The sequence below is a fragment of the Mobula hypostoma genome, unplaced genomic scaffold, assembly GCF_963921235.1.
Source record: "Mobula hypostoma unplaced genomic scaffold, sMobHyp1.1 scaffold_69, whole genome shotgun sequence".
Lineage (NCBI taxonomy): Eukaryota > Metazoa > Chordata > Chondrichthyes > Myliobatiformes > Myliobatidae > Mobula > Mobula hypostoma.
Window position 1 is genome coordinate 507,614 of NW_026948182.1, and position 26,684 is coordinate 534,297.

The following is a 26,684-nucleotide window of genomic DNA, read 5'->3' on the forward strand; positions in this document are numbered from 1 at the left end:
TTAACCTGGATTTTCATTTTGAAGGTAACAAAACAACTGAAATGGGATGTCCATGGTGTAAAACTGATTCTGAGAATTTGTCGCAAAGGGAAGTTGTTAATACCACAAAATCAAAGTCCTATGGAAGCATTGAACATGGAGCAGGTTAGTAGGTTGCAAATAGTTTCAAATGAAACATTTAGTAGCTACTCAATTATGACTTAAGATCTCATACTGATTCTGAAATTGGTGAAATCAGAAATGTAGCTGTTTAAACGGTTGAGCGGGCGCCGGTGGCAGAGAATTTATTTCTCCCTCCCTCCCTTCCTTTACGGCACCACTCAACATGTCGAATATATGCCACTGACTAATTAAACTATTCAGACAGACATCTTTGTAATGTGGGAGCAAACCAGAAACACTCGTGGTCACAGAGAGAAACATATAAACTCCCTAGACATCAGCGGAATTTGAACGCGGGTCATTGGTGTTGCAAAGGATTCTGCTAACCACTATGTTACCATACCACCCTAAACTAAATTACTAACCAATTCAACCGGTCTAACTTAACTCTTCAAATCCAGGCAACATCGCTGTAAATTTTCTCTGCACTCTTTCAATCATACTGATTTCTTTCCTGTCGCTAGGTGCCCAGAACAGCACACACTGCTCTAAATTAGGCCTCACCAATTTCTTTATACAATTGAACATAACGTGCCAACTTCCTCTACTCAAAACTTTGATCTGTGAAGACCAATGTGTCAAAATCTCTGGTTTCACGCTAGCCACCTGCGATACCACTTTCAAGGAATAATCCCAGATCACCCTGTCCTACCACACTCACAGTGCCCTAGAGTTAACTGTCTAATTATTACCCACATTTGTCCTTCCAAATTGCAAATGTTTCTGCATTGAAACCCATGTGCCATTTTACAGACTCTTTCCTGCTAAATCCGTCCTGCACCCTGTCCGGGACAGTTGCATTCTCCCCAAAGGGAATTGCATGAACTCTCCCAAATACGGCGTAATTATCAATGTGTGAATTGTTTGACCTGAAGAAGGTGAGGTCTCGAAATTGTGGCAGCACATAGCTGGGGAGGGTATGGGTCCTGACGGATGACGCAGTACGTGACATGGTGAAGGCAGGGTGCCTGGAATGAGATATTGTGAGACCCTGCGAGAGTGTGGGGATGCCAATGAGACATTGGACAACTCGTGTAGGATGGTGTTCTGGGAAATGAGATTATGAAATTAGACTCGGAAAGGCTAATGGAAGGTGGGTGAAAGGGACCGTGAGATGGAGGCAGATTGCCCTTGAATTGTCCTACTGGGGAGATTCCGATACAGCCGCCCGCTTCTCAGGCAGGACTGCAAATGAAATCTCCCGCAGTACAGGCTGCTACCGGTGATTCGCAGGATACTTGGCAATGGCCAATTTGGGAACAGGGGGAGGACCGAGCAGAGTGCATGGGTACAGAGCAAGGGTTTTCAACTTGGAGTCCAAAGACCCCTTGGTTAACGTTAGAGCTGCATAAAGGGCGTCAGCCCCTCATTTAGTGCAAAAGGGAAGATGTTTCCAGATGACTAGAAGAAGAAATTTTCAGGCATAGGGTTGTTGGAATCTGGAACGCCAGATGGGATGAAATGGGTGGGTCATTAATTACACAATCTTTGAGAATTAACTACATGGGCGACAGGCACTGATGGAGTACTTCGTACGGCTCAGGAGACCTGTGTCAACCACCTGACGGGGGTGTTGAAATACATTTTCAATCTCTCATTTCGACGTTTGGAGTACCCCACCTACTTTAATAGGTCAACAATTCAACCAGAAACCAAAAAGAGCAGGGTGAGCTGTCATAACGACTGTTATCCATTAGCTCTCATATCTACGGTGATGAAGTTATTTTAGAGGTTGGCTATGGCTGGAATCCACTCCAGCTTCAGCAAGGAACTGGATCCACTGCAGTTTGCTGATGGCCATAATAGGTCTGCGGCGGATACGATCTCATTGCGTCTCCACGCGGCCTTGAATCATCTCGACATACAAATATCTGTGTCAGGATACTGTTAACTGACTACAGATCAGCGTTTAAAACCATCATTGCTAAAGTTCTGATCAAAGCATCAAGAACCTGGGCCTCTGTATCTCCCTCTGCAAATGGATCCTCGACTTCCTCACCAGAAAACCAATATTTGTGCGTCTTTTGATTGTGAGACAAGAAACGGATCACCTGGAAAAACTGTTCTGCACACCAGTAGGATCGTACGATCGTGGTTACGGAGAATCGATTCTGAACTCCAAACTATGATGCACTGAACAGCAATAGTGACACATCACAATGTGGCTCTTTATGTTGTTCCAATGGTTCAGAAAGGCTCTAAAAATAATCTGAGGAAGTATGGGATGGTGGAAGTGCCGTCAGTAGTGGGTGATGTGTTTAAAGTTACTCGAAGTAATAGAATTTTGATGGACAGAGATGATTAGGGATATTCAACATGGTTGTGTGGTGATATGTCATGTCCTTCCAAACGTAGAGTTTTTGAGGAAGGTTAATGCAGGAAAGACGGTAAATGTTGTCTACATGCGTCTTGGCAAGGACTATTATAAGGTTCTGCACTGGAATTTAGTCAAGAATGTTCAGTCACTTGGCATTCAGAATGAGATAATAGATTAGACAGTAATGCACTAATTGGATTTGTAGCAGATGCCACAGTGTAGATGTAGATAGATGGTTCTCTGACTGGAACTAGTCGGTAACTAGTTGTGCACTTCAGGGATTGGTCCATGGTCTGTTGTTGTTTCTAGCTATATAAAGGATCTAGATAATAATGTGATAAACTGGATTAAAAAGGTTGAGGATTACACTGAGATTGGTGGTGTATTGTCAGGGGAAAAGGCTGTCAAGGCATGCAGTGGGATCTGGACCACAAGGCCACAAGACCACAAGACAAAGGAGCAGAAGTCGGCCATTCAGCCAATCGAGTCTTCTCCGCCATTTTATCATGAGCTGATCCATTCTCCCATTTAGTCCCACTCCCCCGCCTTCTCACCATAACCTTTGATACCCTGGCTACTCAGATACCTATCAATCTCTGCCCTAAATACACCCAATGACTTGGCCTCCACTGCTGCCCATTGCAACAAATTCCACAGATTCACCACCCTCTGCTAAAAAAATTTCTTCGCATTTCTGTTCTGAATGGGCGCCTTTCAATCCTTAAGTCATGCCCTCTCGTACTAGACTCCCCATCATGGGAAACAACTTTGCAACATCCACTCTGTCCATGCCTTTCAACATTCGAAATGTTTCTGTGAGGTCTCCCCTCATTCTTCTAAACTCCAAGGAATACAGTCCAAGAGTGGAAAAACGTTCCTCATATGTTAACCCTCTCATTCCCAGAATCATTCCAGTGAATCTTCTCTGTACCTGCTCCAACGTCAGCACATCCTTTCTTAAATAAGGAGACCAAAACTGCCCACAGTACTCCAAGTGAGGTCTCACCAGCGCCTTATAGAGCCTCAACATCACATCCCTGCTCCTATACTCTATTCCTCTAGAAATGAATGCCAACATTGCATTCGCCTTCTTCACTACTGACTCAACCTGGAGGTTAACTTTAAGGGTATCCTGTACGAGGACTCCCAAGTCCCGGTGCATCTCAGAACTTTGAATTCTTTCCCCATTTAAATAATAGTCTGCCCGTTTATTTTTTCTCCCAATGTGCATAACCATACACTTTCCAAATTGTACTTTATTCGCCACTTCTCTGCCCATTCTTCCAATCTATCCAAGTCTCTCTGCAGACTCTCTGTTTCCTCAGCACTACCGGCCCCTTCACCTATCTTCATATCGTCAGCAAACTTAGCCACAAAGCCATCTATTCCATAATCCAAATCGTTGATGTACAATGTAAAAAGAAGCAGCCCCAACACGGACCCCTGTGGAACACCACTGGTAACTGGCAGCCAACCAGAATAGGACCAGTTTGAAAAGTTGGCTGAAAATCATAGATGGATCGTAATGCAAAGAAGTGTGAGGTGTTGCATTTTGCGAGGACAAGCCTGGGTAGTATTTACACCATAAACACTGAGCAGTGCGATCAAACAGAGATCTAGGAGTACAGATAAATAATTCCTTGTAAATAACATCACAGGTAGATAGGGTGGGAAAGAAAGCTTTTGGCACATTGGCCTTCAGAAAATAAGGCATTGTGTTACAGGAATTCTGATGTTAAGTTAAAGTTCTATTGAGAACTAATTTGGAGTATTGTCAGTTCTCGTTGGCTACCTAAAGGAAATATATGAACAAGATTGAAAGAGTGCAGAAAAAATGCGTGGATGTTGCTGGAATGGTAGTACCTGATTTATAGTGATTTATAGGTTCAGACTTTATTCCTGAGAGCGAAGGAGAAAGAGAGGAGATCTGACAGAGTTATATAAAATAATGAGAAGTCAAAACTGGAAGTAGAGTTCATGAGTTAAGGACGAACGGTGAAATGTTTAAGGGGAACAAGAATGGGATCATCTTCACTCAGACTGCGGCAAGTCTGCGGAACAAGTTGCTTGTGGATTGGTGCGATTTCAACATTCAAGAGAATTCTAGAAGGATACATGAATGGGAAGGACGTGTACCGGGTGCAGGTCAATTGGACTAAGCAGATTAATATTTCAGCTGAAGGGCCTGTTTCTGTGTTGTAGCGTTCTATAAGTCGAAGGAATGACTGGACAAGGGATGAATCCATAGAGGACTCTGGTGTGCATGAGTGACTGGGAAGACAGGTTTCCTGAGAAATTGACTCAGGGAACCGGAGGTCACCCAGGGTGGAGTGATGATAATATACAGTCCAGGCACTGTTACCGGACAGAAAGTCGCATTGAAATCGATAATCGTGGAATTAGTGGAGTGCTCTTCAGGGAAAAGGTCAAAAATGGAGATAGAAAGCACTACAACAATTTGACCAATCTAGTCCGTGCTTCAGTAGATGAGCTGTCCAGTCTGCCCTGTCTGAGCGTTTACATTACACATTCCTTGTTTAATAATGCCACACGTTACCCCGTATTCCCTCTCGCTCTGTCATGTCTAAAACAACAGAAAAGAGGATATTAGACTGCCGGTCCTGACTCTTCAGCAACCAAATCTAGTTAATGACTGCCAATCCCACATGGTGATCCATTCTCTGAGCTTAACTGCCTTATGAACAACACTCCTTGCACTAATATAGACACAACTCCGAACAGTATTGCCACTGTGCATAACCTTGCTATTCTTTATTTCGTATGTAGGCCTGGGGAGATTGCACAACCACTCCACTATCTGCCATAGTACAGTGGTTCCAATACTGGCGTGAGTGGGCCAGTGAAGGAGTGGAGTTTTGAGGCTTTGACTCCAGAGATTCTGGCAGTTTTGGGCAGTTGGTCTGTGCAATCAAGTCAATCAAGATTTGAATAGATCAGCAGAAAGCCGTTGATTAGACAATCAAGATTTGAATAGCTCAGACTCAGCAGAAAGCAGCTGACTGGGCAATCGAAGTCAGGTGACCAAACATTTTGAAAAGCTAAAACAGGTAAATAGAGGGATAGCTCAAGCAAAGGGGCCAGTGAAGGAGTGGGGCTTTGAGGCTTTGACTCGAGAGGCTTCGACGAGCAGAGGCGGAGGACGAGCTTGTTCCCGATTAGTTTTTACAATGTCTCCTGAGATGGTGATGTGCCTCTCCTGTGAGATGCGGCAGTCTTGGGGGAACGCCCCTCTCCCGCAGAGTCACATCTGCCAGAAATGCATATGGCTGAGTGATCTGGAAGACCATGTAAGGAATCTGGAGCAGCAGCTGGATGACTTTCAACTCATAAGGGAGAATGAGGCGGTCTTACATGAGAGCTACAGGGAGGTAGTCACACGTAGGCTGTCGGAAGCAGGTCATTAGGTGACAGTCAGAGGGGGGAAAGCAAAGGTGAGCAGACAGGTAGTGCAGAGCACCCCTGTAGCCATTCCCCTGAATCATAAGTTTACCGTCCTGGAGACTGTTGGCTGTGACGACTGACCAGGTGTGAGCCACGGAGGCAGGGCCTCCGGCACTGAGTCTGACCCTGTGGTGCAGAAGGGTGGGACGGAGAAGAGGAGAGCTGTCGTCATTGGAGACTCTATAGTCAGGGGAGCAGACAGGAGATTTTGCGGACGTGAGAAGCACACCAGCATGGTTTGTTGCTTCCTGGGTGCCAGGGTCCGGGATGTCTCTGACCGGGTGCAAGACAACCTGGTACGAGAGGGAAAGCAACCAGAAGTGGTGATACATGTTGGGACCAACGACATAGGCAGGAAGAGGGATGAGGTCCTGAAGTGTGAGTTTCGGTAACTAGGCAGAAGGCTGAAGAACAGGACCTCAAGGGTGGTGTTCTCAGGATTGCTGCCAGTGCTACGTGACAGTGATGGTAAGAATTGGAGGAGATGGCAGTTGAATGCGTGGCTGAGGAGTTGGTGCAGGGAGCAGGGTTTTAGATTTTTGGATCATTGGGATCTCTTCTGGGGAAGGTGGGACCTGTACAGATTGGATGGGTTGCACCTGAACTCGAGGGGGAGCAATATCCTTGCAGGTAGGTTTGCTAGCGTGGTTCGGGAGGGTTTAAACTAATTTGCGAGGGGGATGGGACCCAGAGCAATAGACCAGTGAAACAAGTGCATGGAGTAAAGCCAGATCTAACATACAGAGAGGCTTTGAGGAAAGAGAAGCAGAATTAACTGTGTAAAGACAGTAAGGTAGAAGGGCTGAAATGTGTGTACCTCAATGCAAGAAGCATCAGGAACAAAGGTGATGAACTGAGAGCTTGGATACATACATGGAATTATGATGTAGTGGCCATTACAGAGACTTGGCTGGCACCAGGGCAGGAATGGATTCTCAATATTCCTGGATTTTAGTGCTTTAAAAGGGATAGGGAGGGCGGAAAAAGGGGAGGGGGGTGGCATTACTGGTCAGAGATACTATTACAGCTACGGAAAGGGTGGGTAATGTAGCAGGATCCTCTTTTGAGTCAATATGGGTGGAAGTCAGGAACAGGAAGGGAGCAGTTACTCTATTGGGGGTATTCTATAGGCCCCCTGGTAGCAGCAGAGATACAGAGAAGCAGATTGGGAGGCAGATTTTGGAAAGGTGCAAAAATAACAAGGACGGATTCCTGTCACAGTATGTGGACAAGCCGACCAGGGGGAAATGCCATACTAGATCTAGTACTAGGTAATGAACCGGGTCAGGTCACAGATCTCTCAGTGGGTGAGCATCTGGGGGACAGTGACCACCGCTCCCTGGCCTTTAGCATTATCATGGAAAAGGATAGAATCAGAGAGGACAGGAAAATTTTTAACTGGGGAAAGGCAAATTATGAGGCTATAAGGCTAGAACTTGCGGGTGTGAATTGGGATGATGTTTTTGCAGGGAAATGTACTATGGACATGTGGTCGATGTTTAGAGGTCTCTTGCGGGATGTTAGGGATAAATTTATCCCAGTGAGGAAGATAAAGAATGGTAAGGTGAAGGAACCATGGGTGACAAGTGAGGTGGATAACCTAGTCAGGTGGAAGAAGGCAGCATACATGAGGTTTAGGAAGCAAGGAAGGAGCTTAAGAAGGGGCTGAGAAGAGCAAGAAGGGGGCATGAGAAGGCCTTGGCGAGTAGGGTAAAGGAAAACCCCAAGGCAGTCTTCGATTATGTAAAGAACAAAAGGGTGACAGTAGTGAAGGGAGGACCGATTAGAGATAAAGGTGGGAAGATGTGCCTGGAGGTTGTGGAAGTGAACGAGGTCCTCAATGAATACTTCTCTTCGGTATTCACCAATAAGAGGGAACTTGATGATGGTGAGGACAATATGAGTGAGGTTGCTGTTCTGGAGCATGTTGATATTAAGGGAGAGGAGGTGTTGGAGTTGTTAAAACACATTAGGAGATAAGTCCCCAGGGCCTGACGGAATATTCCCCAGGCTGCTCCACGAGGTGAGAGAAGAGATTGCTGAGCCTCTGGCTAGGATCTTTATGTCCTCGTTGTCCATGGGAATGGTACCGGAGGATTGGAGGGAGGCGAATGTTGTTCCCTTGTTCAAAAAAGGTAGTAGGGATAGTCCGGGTAATTATAGACCAGTGAGTCTTACGTCTGTGGTGGGAAAGCTGTTGGAAAAGATTCTTAGTGATAGGATCTATATGCATTTAGAGAATTATCGTCTGATCAGGGACAGTCAGCATGGCTTTGCGAAGGGCAGATCGTGCCTAACAAGCCTGATAGAGTTCTTTGAGGAGGTGACCAGGCATATAGATGAGAATAGTGCAGTGGATGTGATCTACATGGATTTTAGTAAGGCATTGGACAAGGTTCCACACAGTAGGCTTATTCAGAAAGTTAGAAGGCATGGGATCCAGGGAAGTTTGGCCAGGTGGATTCAGAATTGGCTTGCCTGCAGAAGGGAGAGGGTGGTGGTGGAGGGAGTACATTCAGATTGGAGGATTGTGACTAGTGGTGTCCCACAAGGATCTGTTCTGGGACCTCTACTTTTCGTGACTTTAATTAACGACCTGGATGAGGGGGTAGAAGGGTGGGTTGGCAAGTTTGCAGACGACACAAAGGTTGGTGGTGTTGTAGATAGTGTTAAGGATTGTCAAAGATTGCAGAGAGACATTGATAGGATGCAGAAGTGGGCTGAGAAGTGGCAGATGGAGTTCAACCCAGAGAAGTGTGAGGTGGTACACTTTGGAAGGACAAACTCCAAGGCAGAGTACAAAGTAAATGGCAGGATACTTGGTAGTGTGGAGGAGCAGAGGGATCTGGGGGTACATGTCCACAGATCCCTGAAAGTTGCCTCACAGGTGGATAGGGTAGTTAAGAAAGCTTATGGGGTGTTAGCTTTCATAAGTCGAGGGATAGAGTTTAAGAGTCGCGACGTAATGATGCAGCTCTATAAAACTCTGGTTAGGCCCCACTTGGAATACTGTGTCCAGTTCTGGTTGCCTCATTATAGGGAGGATGTGGAAGCATTGGAAAGGGTACAGAGGAGATTTACCAGGATGCTGCCTGGTTTAGAGAGTATGGATTATGATCAGAGATTAAGGGAGCTCGGGCTTTACTCTTTGGAGAGAAGGAGGATGAGAGGAGACATGATAGAGGTGTACAAGATAATAAGAGGAATAGGTAGAGTGGATAGCCAGCGCCTCTTCCCCAAGGCACCACTGCTTAATACAAGAGGACATGGCTTTAAGGTAAGGGGTGGGAAGTTCAAGGGGGATATTAGAGGAAGGTTTTTTACTCAGAGTGTGGTTGGTGTTTGGAATGCACTGCCTGAGTCAGTGGTGAAGGCAGATACACTAGTGAAGTTTAAGAGACTACTAGACAGGTATATGGAGGAATCTAAGGTGGGGGCTTATATGGGAGGCAGGGTTTGAGGGTCGGCACAACATTGTGGGCCGAAGGGCCTGTACTGTGCTGTACTATTCTATGTTCACTCAAACTCTAGTTTCAAACCCCCGAGTAGGTCATAAGCCATTCAGCCCATCGGGTCTGCTCCGCCATTCATTCGTAGCTGATCCAGGATCGCAGTCGACACCATACACCTGCCTTCTCGCCATATCCTCTGTTGCCCTGACTGATCAGGAAGCGACCACATTCCTCCTTAAGTATATCGACAGACTGGGCCTCCTCTGTAGTCCATGGCAGGGTATTCCCCAGATTCAATACTCTCCGGCTGAAGAAATTCCTCCTTGCCTTTGTTCCAGAAGGTTGCCTTCAATTTTGAGGCTGTGCTCTCTAGTTCTGGACACCCCACCATAGGGAACATCCTCTCCACATCCAGCTAATCTAGTCCTTTCGACTCTCGATATGTTTCATTGAGATCCCTCGCATTCTCTTAAATTCCAGTGAGTACAGGCCCAAAGCCGCCAGACGTTCCTCATACATTAAGCCCTTCATTCACGGGATCATCGTCATGAACCTCCCCTGGATTCTCTCCAATGACAATATATCCTTTCTGAGATTTTTTTTTTGTGTGTGTGTCATACTCCACCAGAGCTTCGGCGACCACTTTGTTTCGAGTGGTTGTCTTGGAGAAAAGCGGATTTTGTGAGTGGTCTCCCACGTCCTTCTCACAGTGCAATGTTGTTGCTGTTTTTTACGAGGCCGATTTGCGAGCTCGGCATGCAACCTGGCACGGATGGAAAGCATGTCTGGGAGCGGTCCGACCGGATCGAACTCAGGAACTTTCGCTCCGAAGTCCGGCGCTGATGCCACTGCGCCACCAGCCGGGTATCCTTTCTGAGATATGGGGCCCTAAAACTGTTGACAATACTGCAAGTGCGGCCTAACCGGTGTCTCATAAAGGCTCAGCATTATCTCCATGCATTTATGTTCTATTCTCCTTGAAAAAAAATATAACATTGAATTTTCCTTCTTCACCACTGATTCAACCTTGCAAATTAACCTTCCGGGACACATGAGAGAGGACTCCTAAGTCCCTCTGAACTTCTGATGTTGGAACATTCTGCCTATTTAGATAATAGTCCACACTATTGTTCATTTTACTGAAATGTATTATCATACAATTCCCAAAACTGTATTCTATCTGCCACTCCTTTTAGCCCATTCTTCCAATTTGTCTCAGTCCTGCTGCAATCGTACTGCTTCCTCAGCACTACCTACTTCTCCACCTATCTTCATGTCATCCGAAACCTTTGCCACGAAGCCATCAATGTCATCATCTAGATCACTGACAAACAATGTGAATGGTAGTGGTCCCAATAGTGACCCTGAGGAACACCAGTCATCAGCGGCCCACTCGCTGCCTCCTGCCTCACAGCCATTCAGCTATCGCTGCCGGCATCTTTCCCGTAATGCCATGGGATTTTATATGGTTAAGCAGCCTCACGTGCGGCGCCTTATCGAATGGGTCTGGAAGTCAGAGGGTGCAGAGGTCCATTGCATATTATTTTTCACATTTATATTCCCAGATCATTGGCTGGGAGATGAATCACAGAATGCAACAGGAAATAAAAAAGGTGTGTCCAAAGGGCAATGCTTTGATAGTTATGGGAGATTTTAACTTGGAAATCGATTGGGAAATTCAGGTTGGTAATGGATATCAAGACAGTGGGTTTGTTGAATGCCTAAGAGATGGCCTTTTAGAGCATTTTGTCCTTGACCCTGCTAGGGGATAATCTATTCTGGATTGAGTGTTATGTAATGAAAAAGAGGCAATTAGAGAGCTTAAGGGAAAAGATCCCTTTAGAACCAGTGATCACAATATGATTGAGTTCAACTTGAAATTTGATAGGAAGAGAGTAAAGTCTGATGTAGCAGCATTTCAGGGGAGTAAGGGAAATTACATTGGTATGAGAGAGGAGTTGGCCAAGAGAAATTGAAAGGAGCTACTGGTAGGGATGTCAGCAGAGCAGCAACGGCGTGTGTTTCTGGGAAAAGATAAGGAAGGTGCAGGACATGTGTATTCCAAAAATGAAGAAATACTAAAATGGCAAATAGTACAACTGTAGCTGACAAGGGAAATCAAAACTATTGTAAAAGCAAAAGAAAAGGGATACAACAAAGCAAAAAATAGTGAGAAGATAGAGGATAGAGTGGGAAATTTGTACCATACAGAGAGCAACTGAAAGACACATTAGAAGAGAAAATATGCAATATGAAAGCAAGCTAACAAATAATATCAAAGTGGATAGTAAAATATTTTTCAAGTATGTAAAAAAACTGAGATATGGGAGTGGATATAGGGACTCTAGAAAATGAGGCAGGAGAAATAATGACGGGGGCAAGGAGATGGCAGATGAACTAAACGAGTATTTTGCATCAGTTTTCACTGTGGAACACACTGCCAGTGTGCCAGCTGTCGTAGTGTGTGAAGGAAGAAAGGTGGGTGAAGTTATTATTACAAGGCAGAATGTGCTGAAAAAGCTGTAGGACAAAAAAGTGCATAAGTCACCTGGATCAGATAAACTGCAACCTAGGGTTCTGAAAGAGGTAGCGTTAGAGATTATGGCAGCATTAAAAAGGATCTTTCAAAAATCATTGGACTTTGGCATGGTACCAGAAGACTGGAAAATTGCAAATGTCACTTAATTCTTTAAGAAAGGAGGAAGGCAGTAGAAAGGAAATTATAGACCAGCCAGCCTGACCGCGGTGGTTGTGAAGATGTTGGTGGCAATTGTTCAGGAGGACGTTATGCAGTACTTAGTGACAGGACAAGATAGGACAAAGTCAGCATAGTTTCCATGAGGGAAAATCTTGCTTGACGAGCCGGTTGGAATTCTTTGATGTGGTAACAAGAAGTATAGATAAACGGAATGCAGTGAGACTTTCAGAAGGCCTTTGACAAGGTGCCACACATTAAGGGGCCGTGGTTTTACAGGAAAGTTACTAAGATTGTCAGAGCATTGGCTGGAAATAAAAGGATCCCTTTCTGGTTGGTTTCTAGTAACTAGTGGTGTTCCACAGAGGTCGGTGTTGGGACCACTTTTTTTTATACTGTATATAAATGATTTAGATGATGAAATAGATGGCTTTGTTGCCACGTTTGCAGAAGATATGAAGATTGGTGGAGGGGCAGGTAGTGCTGAGGAAACAGGTAGGATGCAGAAAGAATTAGACAGATTAGAAGAATGGGCAAGAAAGTGTCAAATGAAATATAATGTTGCAACATGCACGGCCATGCACTTTGGTAGTAGAAATAAATGTGCGGACTAATTTCTAAATGGGCAGAAAATCCAAATATCTGAGATGCAAAGGGACTTGAGACTCCTTGTGCAGAACACTCTAAAGGTTAACTTGCAGGTTGAGTCGGTGGTGAGGGAGGCAAATGCAATGAAGGCATTCGTTTCAAGAGGTCTAGAAAACAAGAGCAGGGATGTGATACTGAAGGTTTTTAAGGCACTGGTGAGGCTCACCTTGACTATTCTGAATAGTTTTGGGCTCATTTAAATATGTGCTGGCATTGGTGGGGGCTCAGAGGAGATTTATAAAGATGATTCCAGGAATGAAAGTGTTATCATACGAGGAACTTTTGATGGCTTTGGGTCTGTACTCACTGGACCTTGGAAGGATGGGGGGTGGTGTGGATCTCATTGAAACCTTTCGAATGTTGAAAGACATAGACAGAGTAGATGTGGAAATGATGTTTCTCATGATAGGAGAGTCTAGCACAAGAGGGCACACCCTCAAAATAGAGGGGTGTCCATTCAAAACAGAGATGCGGATGAATTTCTTTAGCCAGAGGCTGGTGAATTTGTGCAATTTGTTGCCATATGCAGCCAGGTTGTTGGGTGTATTTAAGGCAGAGTTGATAGATTCTTGACTGGCATCAAAGATTACAAGGAGAGAGCTGTGAACTGTGGTTAAGGAGGAGATAAAAAAAATAGATCAGCCATGATTGAATGGCCGAACAGACTCGATGGGCCAAATGGCCTATCGAGTCTGCTATGTCATGGTCTTTGTGGAAATGAGCAAGTTGAACAGGATACTGAAGGAAGTCCAGGAACGTAGTACAGTGAAATAACACGCTCTGCCCTAAATCAGATTGAATCTTTCAGAATTCACCAATGCATGTTGGACCTCGTTACATGAAAGCTTTTTGATATCAACAGGTCCTGATCCATGTGAGCACAAGAATATCACCGAGTTATCCTCGCAACTGAAGGGTGAGTGATGAAATATACTATTCAGACTGATTACTTGACAGAAATGATGCTGAACTGCGATTGCTCAGATTGCAGAAACTGGGAGCCCAGCTATCGGCGCTTGTAGGAAGGGATGGCCTTGACCGGAAATCTCTATTAGTCAATGGATATTCTGAGTTTAATTTACACTTCAGACCATTTCTGATACCCTGTGCAAATAACTTAGTTCAGTCTTTCGACTATCCAGGAGTAAGCATCACTCAGGCATCTACACCCCACAAGGTCCTGCTGCCCATGAAAACCCCAGGCATTGCTGGCACTGTGCTGATGTGTAGTGAATCGCTGTACCCTGCTGGGTGTTGATACAGCAGATAATCCCAGATTGCCTTAGGGCAGAAGAATAGTGAAGTTCTTCCACACTTAGGATAATATGACAGGGTAGAGGTTAGCGGTTTCAGCATCAGTGATCTCGGTTCAATTCCCACTGCAGTCTGTAAGGATATTCTATCTTCTCTCCATGACCGCGTGGCCTTCTCCCAAGTGCTCTGCATTCTTCCCACATTGCAATGATAATCATAGAAAAGTGCAGCACGGAAACAGGCCTGTTGGCCCACCTTGTCCATGCTGAACATCTTAAATTGCCTACAGCTATCGTCTTCCATCTATGTGCTATCCATACGTCTCTTAAACATTGAAATCGAGATTGCATGCACCATTTGGGCTGGCAGCTTGTTCCACACTCTGACGCCCCACTGACTGAAGAAGTTTCCGATCATGTTCCCCTTAAGACATTCACCATGGCCTCTTGTTGTAGTCACACCCCACCCCTGTGGAAAAGCGTGCTTGCATTTGCCCCATTTATGCCCTCTTAATTTTGTATACCTCCATCAAATCTCCTCTCAATCTTCCCGGTTCCAAGGAATAAAGTCCTAACCAATTATACCTCCGGTCCTCCAGACCCGGCAGTATCCCTGTAAACTTTCTCTGTGTTCTTTCAACCTCATTTACATCCCCCCTGTAGGCAGGTGACTAAAGCTGCATATGATACTCCTAATTAGGCCTCACCAATGTCTTGTACAACGTCAAAACATCCCATTTCCTGTACTCAGTACTTAGATTTATGAAGGCCAATGTGCCGCAGGCTTTCCTTATGACTCTATGGATAGGAGGAGGAATGGAGACGGGCAAACCCCTTTTGACATCAATAGATCAGAGGTTCAGAGTTTGAACAGCTTTAATTTCTTCGGCATAAATTTTCAATTCACAGCAAGAAGGCAGCAGAGTAAGTCACACTTTTTCGGGAGAAAATTCCGATTTTTTTAACTACGTGGGATAAAAGAGGCACGACTGCACAAGCGCATGTCCTCAGAGCGCGGAAGGCTTAAACAGGGAAGCAATCTTCCACAGTTTTTTTTTTCCCGATTCACAGCAAGCAGGCAGCGGAGTAAGTCGCCGTTTTTCGGGAGAAAATTCCGATTTTTTCAGCTACTTGGGATAAAAAAGACACAACTGCGCAGCGCATGACCTCACAGCGCGGAGTGAGAGGGTGCAAAGTGATAGGGCTTTGGCTCAACCGGCTTAGGCGGAAACGGGAAGAGGCTTCCTGCGACCATTGAGTCCCATAGTAAAGGGGTAAGTTACAGGTTTATTTATTTAGTAATAACAGTAGCAATAGAAGTATGCATCTAGGATCAGTGTTGTGCTTGGAGTGCCAGATGTAGGGACCCTGGGAGACTCCCAGCCTCCCCAAGGATTACATCTGCACCAGGTGCATTGAGATGAAGCTCCTTAAGGACCGCGTTAGGCATCCGGAGCTGCAACTTGATGACCTTCAGCTAATTAGGGAAAGTGAGGAGGTGATTGATAATACCTATAGAGAGATAGTGGATAGCACCTCTGTGACAGCCCCCCCCCCTCAGAAATCGACATATCGTTTTAGATACTGTTGGAGAGGTTGACCTGACAGAGGAAGACCACAGCGAATGGGACTCTGGCCCTCTGCCCAGTGCCGTGATCAAGAGAGCAAGGAGAAATGCAGTAGTTATAGGGGATTCCATAGTGAGGTGAACAGACAAGAGACTCTGCGAGCCGGACAAGGATACCCGGATGGTGTGTTGCCTCCCTGGTGCCAGGGTACGGGATGTCTCAGATCAGGTCCAGAGTATTCTGAGGAGAGAGGGCGAGCAGCCAGAAGTCTTGGGACATATAGGTACCAATAACATAGACAGAAAAAGAGAGGAGATCCTGGAGGAATATTACTGGGAGCTAGGAAGAAAATTTAAAAGCCGGACCTCCAGAGTAATGATCTCAGGATTGCTGCCTGAGCCACGCACTAATGAAGATAAGAATAGCAGAATTAAGCAGATGAATGTGTGGCTAAGTAACTGGTGCAGGGGGCAGGGCTTCAAATTCTTGGATCATTGGGATCTATTTTGGCGGAGGTATGACTTATACGAAAACGATGGGATACAGCTGAACTCAAAGGGTACTAATATCCTGGTGGGATTGCTTAATATAGCTGTTAGGGAGGGTTTAAACTAAGTTGGCAAGGGGAAGGAAACCAGGGTGTTAGAGTCGAGGAAGAGGAAAATAGAAATAAGTCAAAGATACTGTACACCAAAGATGGCAAGAAAGAATGACATACAGGTGAATAGATAGGATAGTTTGCAATAGGAATAGAGCGAAATCGGTAACAGATACTGATCTAAATGTACTGTACTTAAATGCACGCAGCTTTAGAAATAAAGTGGATGACATTGTTTTACAGCTGCAGGTTAAAAGATATGACATTGTGGCCATCACCGAGTCATGGCTAAATGATGGATGTGATTGGGAGCTGAATGTCCAAGGATACACAGTGTATAGGAAAGATAGGAAGGTAGGTAAAGGGGGTGGCGCGGCCCTGATGGTAAGCAACGATATCAAATCACTGGAAAGAAAGGACATAGGATCAGAAGAGGTAGAAACCTTATGGTTGAGCTAAGAAATGGCAAGGGTAAAAAGACACTAATAGCAGTTATATACAGGCCTCCAAACAGCAGCTGGGATGTGGACTACCAGTTGCAGCTGGAAATAGATAAAGCGCATCAGAAGGAAAATGTCAAGATAATAATGGGGGATTTTAATATGAAAGTGTATCGAGAAAGTCAGGAAGATACTGGATGTCAGGAGAGGGAGTTTGTAGAATGCCTACAGGATGGCTTTTTGGAGCAGCCTGTCCATAAGTCCACCAGGGAATCGGCTGTTTTGGATTGGGTGCTGTGTAATGAACCTGAGGCGATTAGGGAGCTGGAGGTAATGGAACTCCTTGGAAGTAGTGATCATAATGTGATTGAGTTCAGTTTCAAATTTGAAAAGGAGAAGCTGGTATCAGATGTATCGGTATTTCAGTGGAATAATGAAATTACTGTGGTATGAGAGAGAAACTGGCCCAAGTCGATTGGAAAAGTGAGATAGATGGAGGGACGGTAGTGCGGAATTGGATGAAATTCCTACAAGAAATAAGAAAATTGCAGGAAAATATATTCCAAAAAAAAAAGAAAATCATGAATGGAAAAACGGCACAAATGTGGCTAACGAGAGAGGTTAAGGCAAAAATAAAAGCAAAAGAGATGGCGTACAAGGAAGCAAAACTTAATAGGAAAACTGAGGACTGGATGACTTTTGAAAACTTACAGAAGGAAACTAAGGAAGTCATTAGGAAAGAAAAGATGAATTATGAAAGGAAATTGGCAATTAACATAAAAAGGATACTAAGAGGTTTTTTTAAAATATATGAAGAGTAAAAGATTGACATGGGTAGATATAGAACAGATTGAAAGTGATGCTGGAGAAGTTATATTGGGTAACAAAGAGATGGCAGAGGGAAAAAAATGAGTATTTTGCATCAGTCTTCACCGTGGAAGACATTAGCAACATACCTCATAGCCAGAGGTCTCAGGGATTAGAATTAGATACAGTCAAGATAACTAGAGAGAAAGTGCTTGGAAAGCTAAATGGACTAAGAATAGATAAGTCTGCTGGTCTGGATGAGGTGCACACACGGGTTCTGAAGATGGTGGCTTTGGAGATTGTGGAGGCATTGGAAATGATCTTCCAGGAATCAATAGACTCTGGCATGGTTCCAGAGGACTGGAAGGTTGCAACTGTAGTTCGCTGTTTAAGAAAGGAGGGAGGCAGCAAAAAGAAAATTGCAGACCGATTAGTCTGACATCGGTAGTTGGAAATTTATTGCAGTCGATCCTCAAAGACGAGGCTATGAAATAGCTCGAGGTGCATGACAAGATAGGCCGAAGCCAGCATGGTTTCTTGAAGGGAATTTCCTGCCTCACCAAAATATTGGAATTTTTTGAGGTAATCTCAAATAAGATTGACAAGGGAGAGGCTGTGGATGTTGTGTATTTGGATTTTCAAAAGGCCTTCCAAAAGGTGCAGCATAGGAGGCTGCTTAATATGATGAGAGCCAAGGAACTACATGAAAGATCTTGGAATGGGTGGAACACTGGCTGACAGGCAGAAAGCAAAGGGTGGGAATGAAGGGATCCTACTCTGATTGGTTTCCGGTTACTAGTGGTGTTCCGGACGGGTCAGTGTTGGGGCCGCTACTTTTCACAATGTATATCAATGATTTAGATTATGGATTAAATTGTTTTGTGGCTAACTTTGCGGATGACACCAAGATAGGTGGAGGAGCAGGAAGAGTTGAAGAAACGGGAAGGTTGCAGAGAGACTTGGTCAGATTAGGACAGTGGGCAAAGAAATGGCAGATGAGATACAATGTTGAGAAAAGTACGGTTGTACATTTTGGTAAAAAAATCGGCAGATCATTATTTAGAAGGGAAGAAAATTCAAAAGTCGGAAGTGGAAAGGGACTTGGGGGTCCTCGTGCAGTATACCCTAAAGGTTAACCACCAAGTTGGATCGGCGTTAAGGAAAGCGAATGCTATGTTGGCATTCATTTCAAGAGGAATAGTGTATAAGAGTAAGGAGGTGTTGATGAGGCTCTATGGGGCATTAGTGAGACCTCATTTGGAATACTGAATGCCTTAGAAGAGATGTTCTAATGTTGGAGAGAGTTCAGAGAAGATTTACAAGGATGATTCCTGGAATGCAGGGGCTAACAAATGAGGAGCATTTGTCAGCTCTTAGACTGTATTCATTAGAGTATAGAAGAATGAGAGGGGATCTCATAGAAACATTTTGCATGTTAAAAGGGTTGGAGAGAGTAGGTGTGGAAAGGCTGTTTCCCTTGGTGGATGAGTCCAGGACAAAAGGCCACAGTCTTAGAATTAGAGGGTACCCAGTTAAAACAGAGATGAGGAGATTTTTTTTTTTAGCCAGAGGGTCGTGGATTTATGGAATTCGTTGCCACATACAGCTGTGGAGGACCAATCATTGAGGGTGTTTAAGGAGGAGATTGATAGGTATCTATTTAGTCAGTGTATCAAGGGATATGGGGAAAAAGCCGGGAATTGGAACTAGATGGGAGAATAGTTTGGCTCATGGTGGAGTGGTGGAGCAGACTCGATGGGCCGAATGGCCTACTTCTGCTCCTTTGTCTTCTGATCTTGTAAACATCACCGAAGATCTCACGTGGTTTGTATTTACCGGCTGTGTGGCTTAAAAGGCACAACAGCGCCTCTTTCACCTCAGGCGGTTAATGAAGTCTGGTGTGGGCTTCCAAATCCTCAGAACCTTCTACAGGGGCACAATTGAGAGCATCCTGACTGGCTGCATCACTGCCTGGTATGGGAACTGTACTTCCCTTAATCGCAAGACATTGCAAAGAGTGGTGTGGACAGCCCAGCGCATCTGTAGTTGTGAATTTTCCACTATTCAGGACATTTACGAAGACAGGTGTGTAAAAAGGGCCCTAAGGATCATTGGGGTCCTGAGTCACACCAAGCACAAATTCTTCCAGCTGCTACCATCCGGGAAAAGGTACCACAGCATAAAAGCCTGGACCAACAGGCTCCAGGACAGCTTCTTCCACCAGGCTATCAGACTGATTAACTCATGTTGAGACAATTGTATTGCTATGTTATATTGACTGTCCTGTTATACATACTATTTATTCTAAATTACTATAAATCACATATTGCACATTTAGACGGAAACTCAACATAAAGATGTTATTCATGTATATGAAGGATGTAAGTAATAATGTCAGTTCAATTCAATTCTACCTGTGACACCATTTTCAATGAAATATGGACCTATATTCCCAGATCCCTTTGTTCTACCACACTTCTCAATGCTGAACCGTCCTACCAAAATGCAACACCTCACACTTGTTTGTGTTAAATCCCATCTGCCATTTTCCAGCCAATTTTGCACCTGGTCCAGATCCCACTGCAAATCATAATAGGCTTCCTCGCTGTCCTAATCTTGATGTCATCTGCAATTTTGCTGACCCAGTTAACCACGTTATCTTCCAGATTGTTATTATTGATGACAAACAACAGCAGACCAAACACCGATCCCTGCAGCACTGACGTAACAGGTCTCAGTCATAGAGACAACCATCGACTACCACATTCAGGCTTATCCCTGAAAGCCAGCATCTAATCCAGTTTACCAACTCATCTTGAATGCCGAGTTACTGCACCTTCTTGACCAACCTCCCATGTAGGACCTTGTCAAATGCCTTAATAAAATCTATGTGGACAACATTCATTGCCTTGCCTTCATCAATTTTCCTTGTAACTTCCTCAAAGAACTCTATAAGATTGGTTAGAAATGTCCCACACAGACGAAGCCAGCTGACTATTCTGAATCAGTCCATGCCCAGATGTACAAGTCAGTAGGTTAATTGGTCACATCGGTGTAACTAGGCTGTGTGGGCACATGGGCTGGAAGGGGCTGTTACTGTGCCGTATCTCCAAACATAGTAAAGCAGTTCTTTCAGCCCGAGTCCCACCCAGTATAATTTGCACGAATATTAAACTATACTTCATCTAATCCACATTACGACCTTGGACTGCACGTACCTCTGGTTGTGCCCTGATGCACCATAAAACTGCCCAAAACCCTGGCTGGATCTTAACACCCTGTGAAGCACCTCGCACTTCCCAGAATGTCTCGGTACATCTTTGAACCCTGCATACACCCCTGGAGGTTTCCTCATCAACTGAAGTCCCATATACTCTTGGCAGTGATCCACTCAACCTCTGTTGCCTGTAATATATTCAAAGTGTTTTTGCATTTTTTTAAATCATCAGCATGTCACATGCTCTCAGTGCTGTTGTATGCAATCGAAATTATCCCTCCCCTACTTCGATATCTATATCCAAACCACTTTTTCTCCTTTCCATAACTACTATGAAGCTCAGCTTCATTATCAGCATATTTAAAATGCTTAAACGACACACTCTGCTACGTTAATGAATAGAACAGGACCAAATCTGCCCTTGTCTGGCATGACTGTCCACGGGCCTTTTTCAAAGTAACTTTTCTTCAACACACTTTAAAACTTGCACCCTCCCAAGCCGTAAATATCAGGCAATTCATGTTCGTGTTGGGGAAATCAAAATCCTCTGCTCCTACAGCACATTAACAACTCTGTGTGATTTATCTCCTGTTGACTGCTCGGTGTTGCTGAATCAAAGTGGTCACTCCCTTTCTGCAACGAAGGGACTAAGTTCGTTTATAAGTTGGATTCAACTTCACGGTTAAACAGAATGAGATTTTCTTCAAAAAAGTAGATGCTTTGATTGAGATGTCGCCTCAGATTTGTTACTTGCACTGATATTAATTGTTTGTTACGTTAATTGCCAAGAGTTGGGAATCTAACCTATCACTGGTGAATATGTTAAAACTAATTACTATGGATCCAGGAATTAGAAGGGGGATAAGAAAGTTCATCGTTTCCTGATCGGTCTGGGCATCAAAGGATATGGGTAGAAGGCAGGTGTATGGGGTTGAGTGGGATCCGGAATCAGCCATGATGGAATTCCATAATTCTGTTCCGATGTCTTATGACCCATTAAAGTGCCATATGGTCCAAGGAAATCAGCGCCCAAGTTAAGAAATCCGATTCAATATTCGCCACTCTCAGGAAGGGGCTTGTTCCCATCACTGTCAATGTCCCTCACTGTCCACCCTCACTCTCTGTGTTTCTACACTGATCAGGAAGGGGTTCTTATGAACGAAATTGTGGAGACATTAGTGATGATCTTTAAAGAATGCCTGGCTGCCAGAAAGAGTCTCTGGAAAATCACATCTGCCATTATGTGGGTAGTAGGACATAATAAAATATCAGAGGGAAATTCTACCGTCATTGCTCGCTGAATATCATATTGTACAAGTCAGATCTTTTCTTGGTCATTGAATACCACCGTGTCCATTGTCCATGAACCAGGATTTATTGTCCACACTGTCATCCATAGAAACTTTGAATTCCTGCAATACTAGTGCAGAGTATGAAAAATCCATCTGAAACTGTTGTTTACAAGTGTAATGTGGTGATCATTTTATTTTTCCCATGGAAGATGTTCAACAGAAACACAAGGAGACTCTGTGGGTACAAACTGAAACACTGAGAGTGAACACGATCCTGATGAGGGAGAAGGTGAAGGTTTTCCAGCTGGTTGATCGATACGCTGAGCTCACGGTCATTTCTACTGTTCGAGATCGGAGACTGGTGGAACATGAGCTGCTGGCAAGAGGCAGAGACCACGAGGAGTGGAGAGAGATGCATCTCTGCGGAAAGCTGGAAAAAATCCGGACGGATCAGTTCTTCCAGAGCAGCTTTTCTGGGAATAAATCCAATTCTGGGAGTTCAGCAGCAGTGGCCGGAGTGTCAGGGATCGGAAAAACAACAATGGTACGAAAGATTGTTTATGACTGGGCCACGGGGAAAATATACCAGCAATTCCAGATTGTCTTCAGTTTCAAATTCCGGGACTTAAATGCCATTAACCAGAGGACAAACCTGAGGGAGCTGATTCTTGATCAATATCCTTACTTTAGGAATTCCCTGAGAGAGGTCTGGAAGAACCCAGAGCGATTGCTGTTTATATTCGATGGTTTGGATGAATTCAAGCACTGAATCGATTTTGCTGACAGTCGGAGAGATACAGAACCCAAGCACCGGTGCCCAGATCCCCAGAGCTGGTGTGAAGTGTCTGACATTGTGTACAGTTTAATCCAGCACAAGCTGCTCCCAGGGTGTTCAGTGCTGGTGACCACCCGTCCCACTGCGTTACATTTATTGGAAAAGGCAGAGATCGGTATCTGGGCTGAAATCCTGGGATTTGTTGGTGAGGAACGGAAGGAATATTTCGTCAGGCATTTTGATGATCGGACAGTGGCAGAAGCTGTTTTCAAACACGTGAGGGAGAACGAGATCCTGTACACCATGAGCTACAACCCCTCCTACTGCCTGATCCTCGTACTGGCACTGGGTCCATTATTCACACAAAAAGACATGGACCCACAGCGATTTCCCAAGACCATGACCCAAATCTGGTCCTACTATATTTACAACATCCTGAAAAACCACGGTCGTGAGGTTGAGAACCCCCGTCATGTGTTACTCAGGGTTGGTCAGATGGCCTTCAGAGGAGTGTCCGATAAGAAGATTGTATTTACAGATGGAGATTTGATCCACTACAATCTGCAGCCTTCCGGGTTCCTGATGGAGCTTTTGGAGAGAGAGGATTCTGCCCAGAGCGTAGTTTACACATTCCCACACCTCACCATGCAAGAGTTTGTAGCTGCAGTCGCACAATTCCTGACTCTACATCCCGAGGATATCCTAAAATTCCTCACTGAAGCCCACAAAATGACAGACGGTCGATTTGAGGTATTTCTCCGTTTTGTTGTTGGTCTCTCCTCCCCAATGACAGCTAGGGGGCCTGGAGGAGTTTCTGGGTCCATTTCCTCATCAAACAATCTGCCGGGTGATTGACTGGGTGAAGGACGACGTTAAACGCCAGTCTGAAATTATAGAGAGTGAAGATAGTAAAAGAAGCCTCCTGAACACATTGCACTACCTGTTTGAGTCTCAGAATAGTGGACTGGCTCAGGCCACACTGGGATCTGTAGAAATACTTTCATTCCGTGGAATGACACTGACGCTGGTTGACTGCGCAGTCCTGTCTCATGTCATCGGTCTCTGTGATACAATAAAACACCTCGACCTGGAGGGCTGCCACATTCAGTGTGAAGGAATCCAGCGGCTGGGACCCGGGCTGCACAAGTGCCAGGAGTTGAGGTAACTTGATTTATCTCTCACTCTGAACTGTGAAACTGTTCCATTGTGTTGTTTCAATGTAAAGGAATTTGGGTAAAACTGTAGCAAATCAAATTGTGAAGAATTGTGACAAATGCCCAGGGGATCGGCCGATATTTCTCCAAGGACAGGAGGGTTCTGTGGTTCCTTGTGAAGGGTGTTAGAGACAATGTTCCTTCTTACTGTTACTGACACCCAACCCAACACAGACTGCAGCAAAGAGGGTCGGAGATTCACACCCCCTTCCCGGCGAGGGATACGAGACCGTCCGTGGACTGTCCCGGGAAGATGGAGAGAAGTACCATTGTAATATTGTCCTCCCCTGCCCTTCCCCATGTGTGATATCAGCATCAATCCTCCTGTGTGACTTTGCTCACTACCAAATACCCAGATACAATTTGGGCATCTCCTCTCCTGACTGTACAATCGATTTCTGCATCCTCTCGTCATGTAGGATTATCTTTCCCATCGGTATCCTCCTGTGGGATCTCTCATTCTCATTCCCCTTCCACCTGTCGGATCCATCTTCCTCATCCCCCATCCTCCTATGGGATCTCTCTTCCCCATCCCCTTCCTCTTGTGGGATATCTGATCTCCATCCCCTTCCTTTCTTTGGTTTCTCTCTTCACCATTCCCATTCCTCCTGGTAGACCTTTGTTCCCCATTACCCTTCATCCTGCAGGTTCGGTATTCCTATCCCTTTTGCTCGACTGGGATTCTTCCACCATCTCCCATCGACAGTTTCTCATTCACAAATCTTCCTCACTGTGGGACATTCCAACCCTCTTAGTCAGTAACAGTATTCTACCCATCAGGAAATGGGACAGAATATGTGGAGTTTACAGGGTCACACCGACAGACTAAATTACTGACATTCGGTGAATACCCTGGAGCTGGGCAGTGAGGGACATTGACAGTGATGGGAACTCCGATCAGTGACTTACTGGAGGGTTTAAAGTTTCCTGAAATATCCCAGTGAGAGAAATTCCCTCAGACCCACGGTTTTAATCACTTCGTTCATCAATTTGTCTGTTCATGTTTAGACTTGGGGAGAATAAACTGGGAGACTCGGGAGTGAAACTGGTGTCTGCGGCTCTGAGGAACCCGGAGTGTAAAATAGAGAAACTGCGGTAAGTACCAGACTGTGGGAGATTGTGTTTATAGTCACTGGGTGTCTAATACTGAACATTAATGTGATCAGTAATTGTGTTACTGATAAACACTGGGGATTTGTACCGTCTCCTGTCTCTCTGTGTCCTTCACCCTCACTCTCTCTCATCTCCAGGCTGATGAATGTCGGTCTCACAGATTCTGGTGCCGGGGATCTCGTCTCCGCTCTCACTACAAACCAATCACTGACGGAACTGGACCTGAGTCATAATAAACTGGGAGATTCAGGAGTGAAACTGGTGTCTGCGGCTCTGAGGAACCCGGAGTGTAAAATACAGAAACTGCGGTAAGTACCAGACTGTGGGAGATTGTGTTTATAGTCACCGGGTGTCTGATACTGAACATTAATGTGATCAGTAATTGTGTTACTGATAAACACTGGGGATTTGTACCGTCTCCTGTCTCTCTGTGTCCCTCACCCTCACTCTCTCTCATCTCCAGGCTCAGGGATGTCGGTCTCACAGATTCTGGTGTCGATGATCTCGTTTCCGCTCTCAGTACAAACCCATCACTGATGGAGCTGGACCTGGGAACAAACTCTCTCACTGACCGATCTGTCCCTGCTCTCCGCCGCCTCATACTGACCCTCTCGAGTCTGGAGCGGATCGAGTGAGTGTTAGTGCTAGTGTTCAATGTGATAAAATATCAGCGGATCCGCGGGTTTTCTGGTGATATTTGTCTGTGAGTGTTGTTGAACCATTAAACCCAGTCCCCTGTTACTGACACTGTTGTGTAATATGTTTATTTCATCTTTATTCTCCCATCTGTTTCAGCCTGGAGAAGAATCGATTCAGTCGGACAGGGGAGAAGGAACTGAGATCTCTGCAGGAACCCAGACCCGGACTGACAGTGACCGTGTGAACATCTGAATGTGTGAACATCCCCGCCCGCGGGATGGGGACATTTCGGCCGATTCTTCGGCCTGCCCTTTAACTCCCGCCCTTACCTTTAATGTCCGCACTCCAGGTTTAATTCCCAACGGTTGTAACGGATCTGGCTCCAATCTTGCCCTCTGTGACATCGGAAGCGGTCCCTCAGTGACGTATTTCCGCCTGTTGTCCAGTGGCGCGACTTCCCCCACGTGAGACCCCAGGAATTACACAGACAGGAAGATCTTTGGGGGACATGGGTTCATTCTCGGACACCAGTTTCCCGAGGTGGGATTATCCCGGGACAGAATCCTTTTGCTCCCTTTGCTGAGGACGGGGCATTCGGCAGTCTGGCCGATATAATGATGTTAAATTGACAAATACCTCGGCAGTGACCCTGGATCTGCAGCGATCCCGGTCACGGCCCTGAATTGTGATTTTATAATCATCCTTTCCCCAATGCAGAGTGTCGGTGAGAAACGGGACTGATTATTCAACCTGTCACTCGTTGTCACCGGTCAGTTAATTGTGTGTGACTGTGAGTGAGTCAGGAGCAGCTTATTTATTCCCGCACGTCAGCAGCTCACATATTGTTTTATTTACATTTGTCATGATGAAATCAATAAACCGCTGTAACTTCCTGTCTTAGTGTCGGACTTGAGTTTTATCTGAGGCTTCTGCTGCCCTCCCCGCCCGCCCCGCACCCTGTGCACTGCAACGGTGGGTCGGAGCTCCTCACACTGTCACAGTAGCGTCTCAGCTCCAGGCTGAGGGAGGTCG

At 45.2% G+C, this 26,684-nt stretch overlaps 2 protein-coding genes and 1 long non-coding RNA gene across 4 annotated transcripts in view; all 3 read left to right on the forward strand.

Moving 5' to 3' along the window:
• LOC134341484 (NACHT, LRR and PYD domains-containing protein 14-like) overlaps positions 1-26,566 on the forward strand; it is a 119,683-nt gene extending 93,117 nt beyond the window's left edge. The window contains exons 13-17 of the mRNA XM_063039354.1: positions 23,840-23,847; positions 24,909-24,995; positions 25,151-25,321; positions 25,477-25,644; positions 25,809-26,566. Of these exons, the coding sequence (XP_062895424.1) occupies positions 23,840-23,847; positions 24,909-24,995; positions 25,151-25,321; positions 25,477-25,644; positions 25,809-25,896 (522 nt within the window). The 3' untranslated portion in view covers positions 25,897-26,566. The remainder of the gene's footprint in view (positions 1-23,839; positions 23,848-24,908; positions 24,996-25,150; positions 25,322-25,476; positions 25,645-25,808) is intronic.
• Positions 71-15,054, forward strand: LOC134341485 (uncharacterized). Its single transcript, XR_010016772.1, has 3 exons — positions 71-144; positions 13,599-13,652; positions 14,899-15,054. It is a non-coding gene; the product is annotated as an uncharacterized LOC134341485 (long non-coding RNA).
• LOC134341483 (NACHT, LRR and PYD domains-containing protein 3-like) lies at positions 15,066-22,822 on the forward strand. 2 transcript variants are annotated; one of them, XM_063039352.1, is made up of 2 exons: positions 15,066-15,263; positions 22,121-22,822. In XM_063039352.1, exon 2 carries the CDS (start codon positions 22,189-22,191, stop codon positions 22,678-22,680), a length of 492 nt encoding a protein of 163 aa, XP_062895422.1. In that variant the 5' UTR covers positions 15,066-15,263; positions 22,121-22,188; the 3' UTR covers positions 22,681-22,822. The 2 variants fall into 2 exon arrangements, with proteins under 2 accessions (XP_062895422.1, XP_062895423.1); XM_063039353.1 differs by lacking the exon at positions 15,066-15,263 and adding an exon at positions 15,332-16,509.
• Positions 26,567-26,684: the final 118 nt, after the last annotated feature.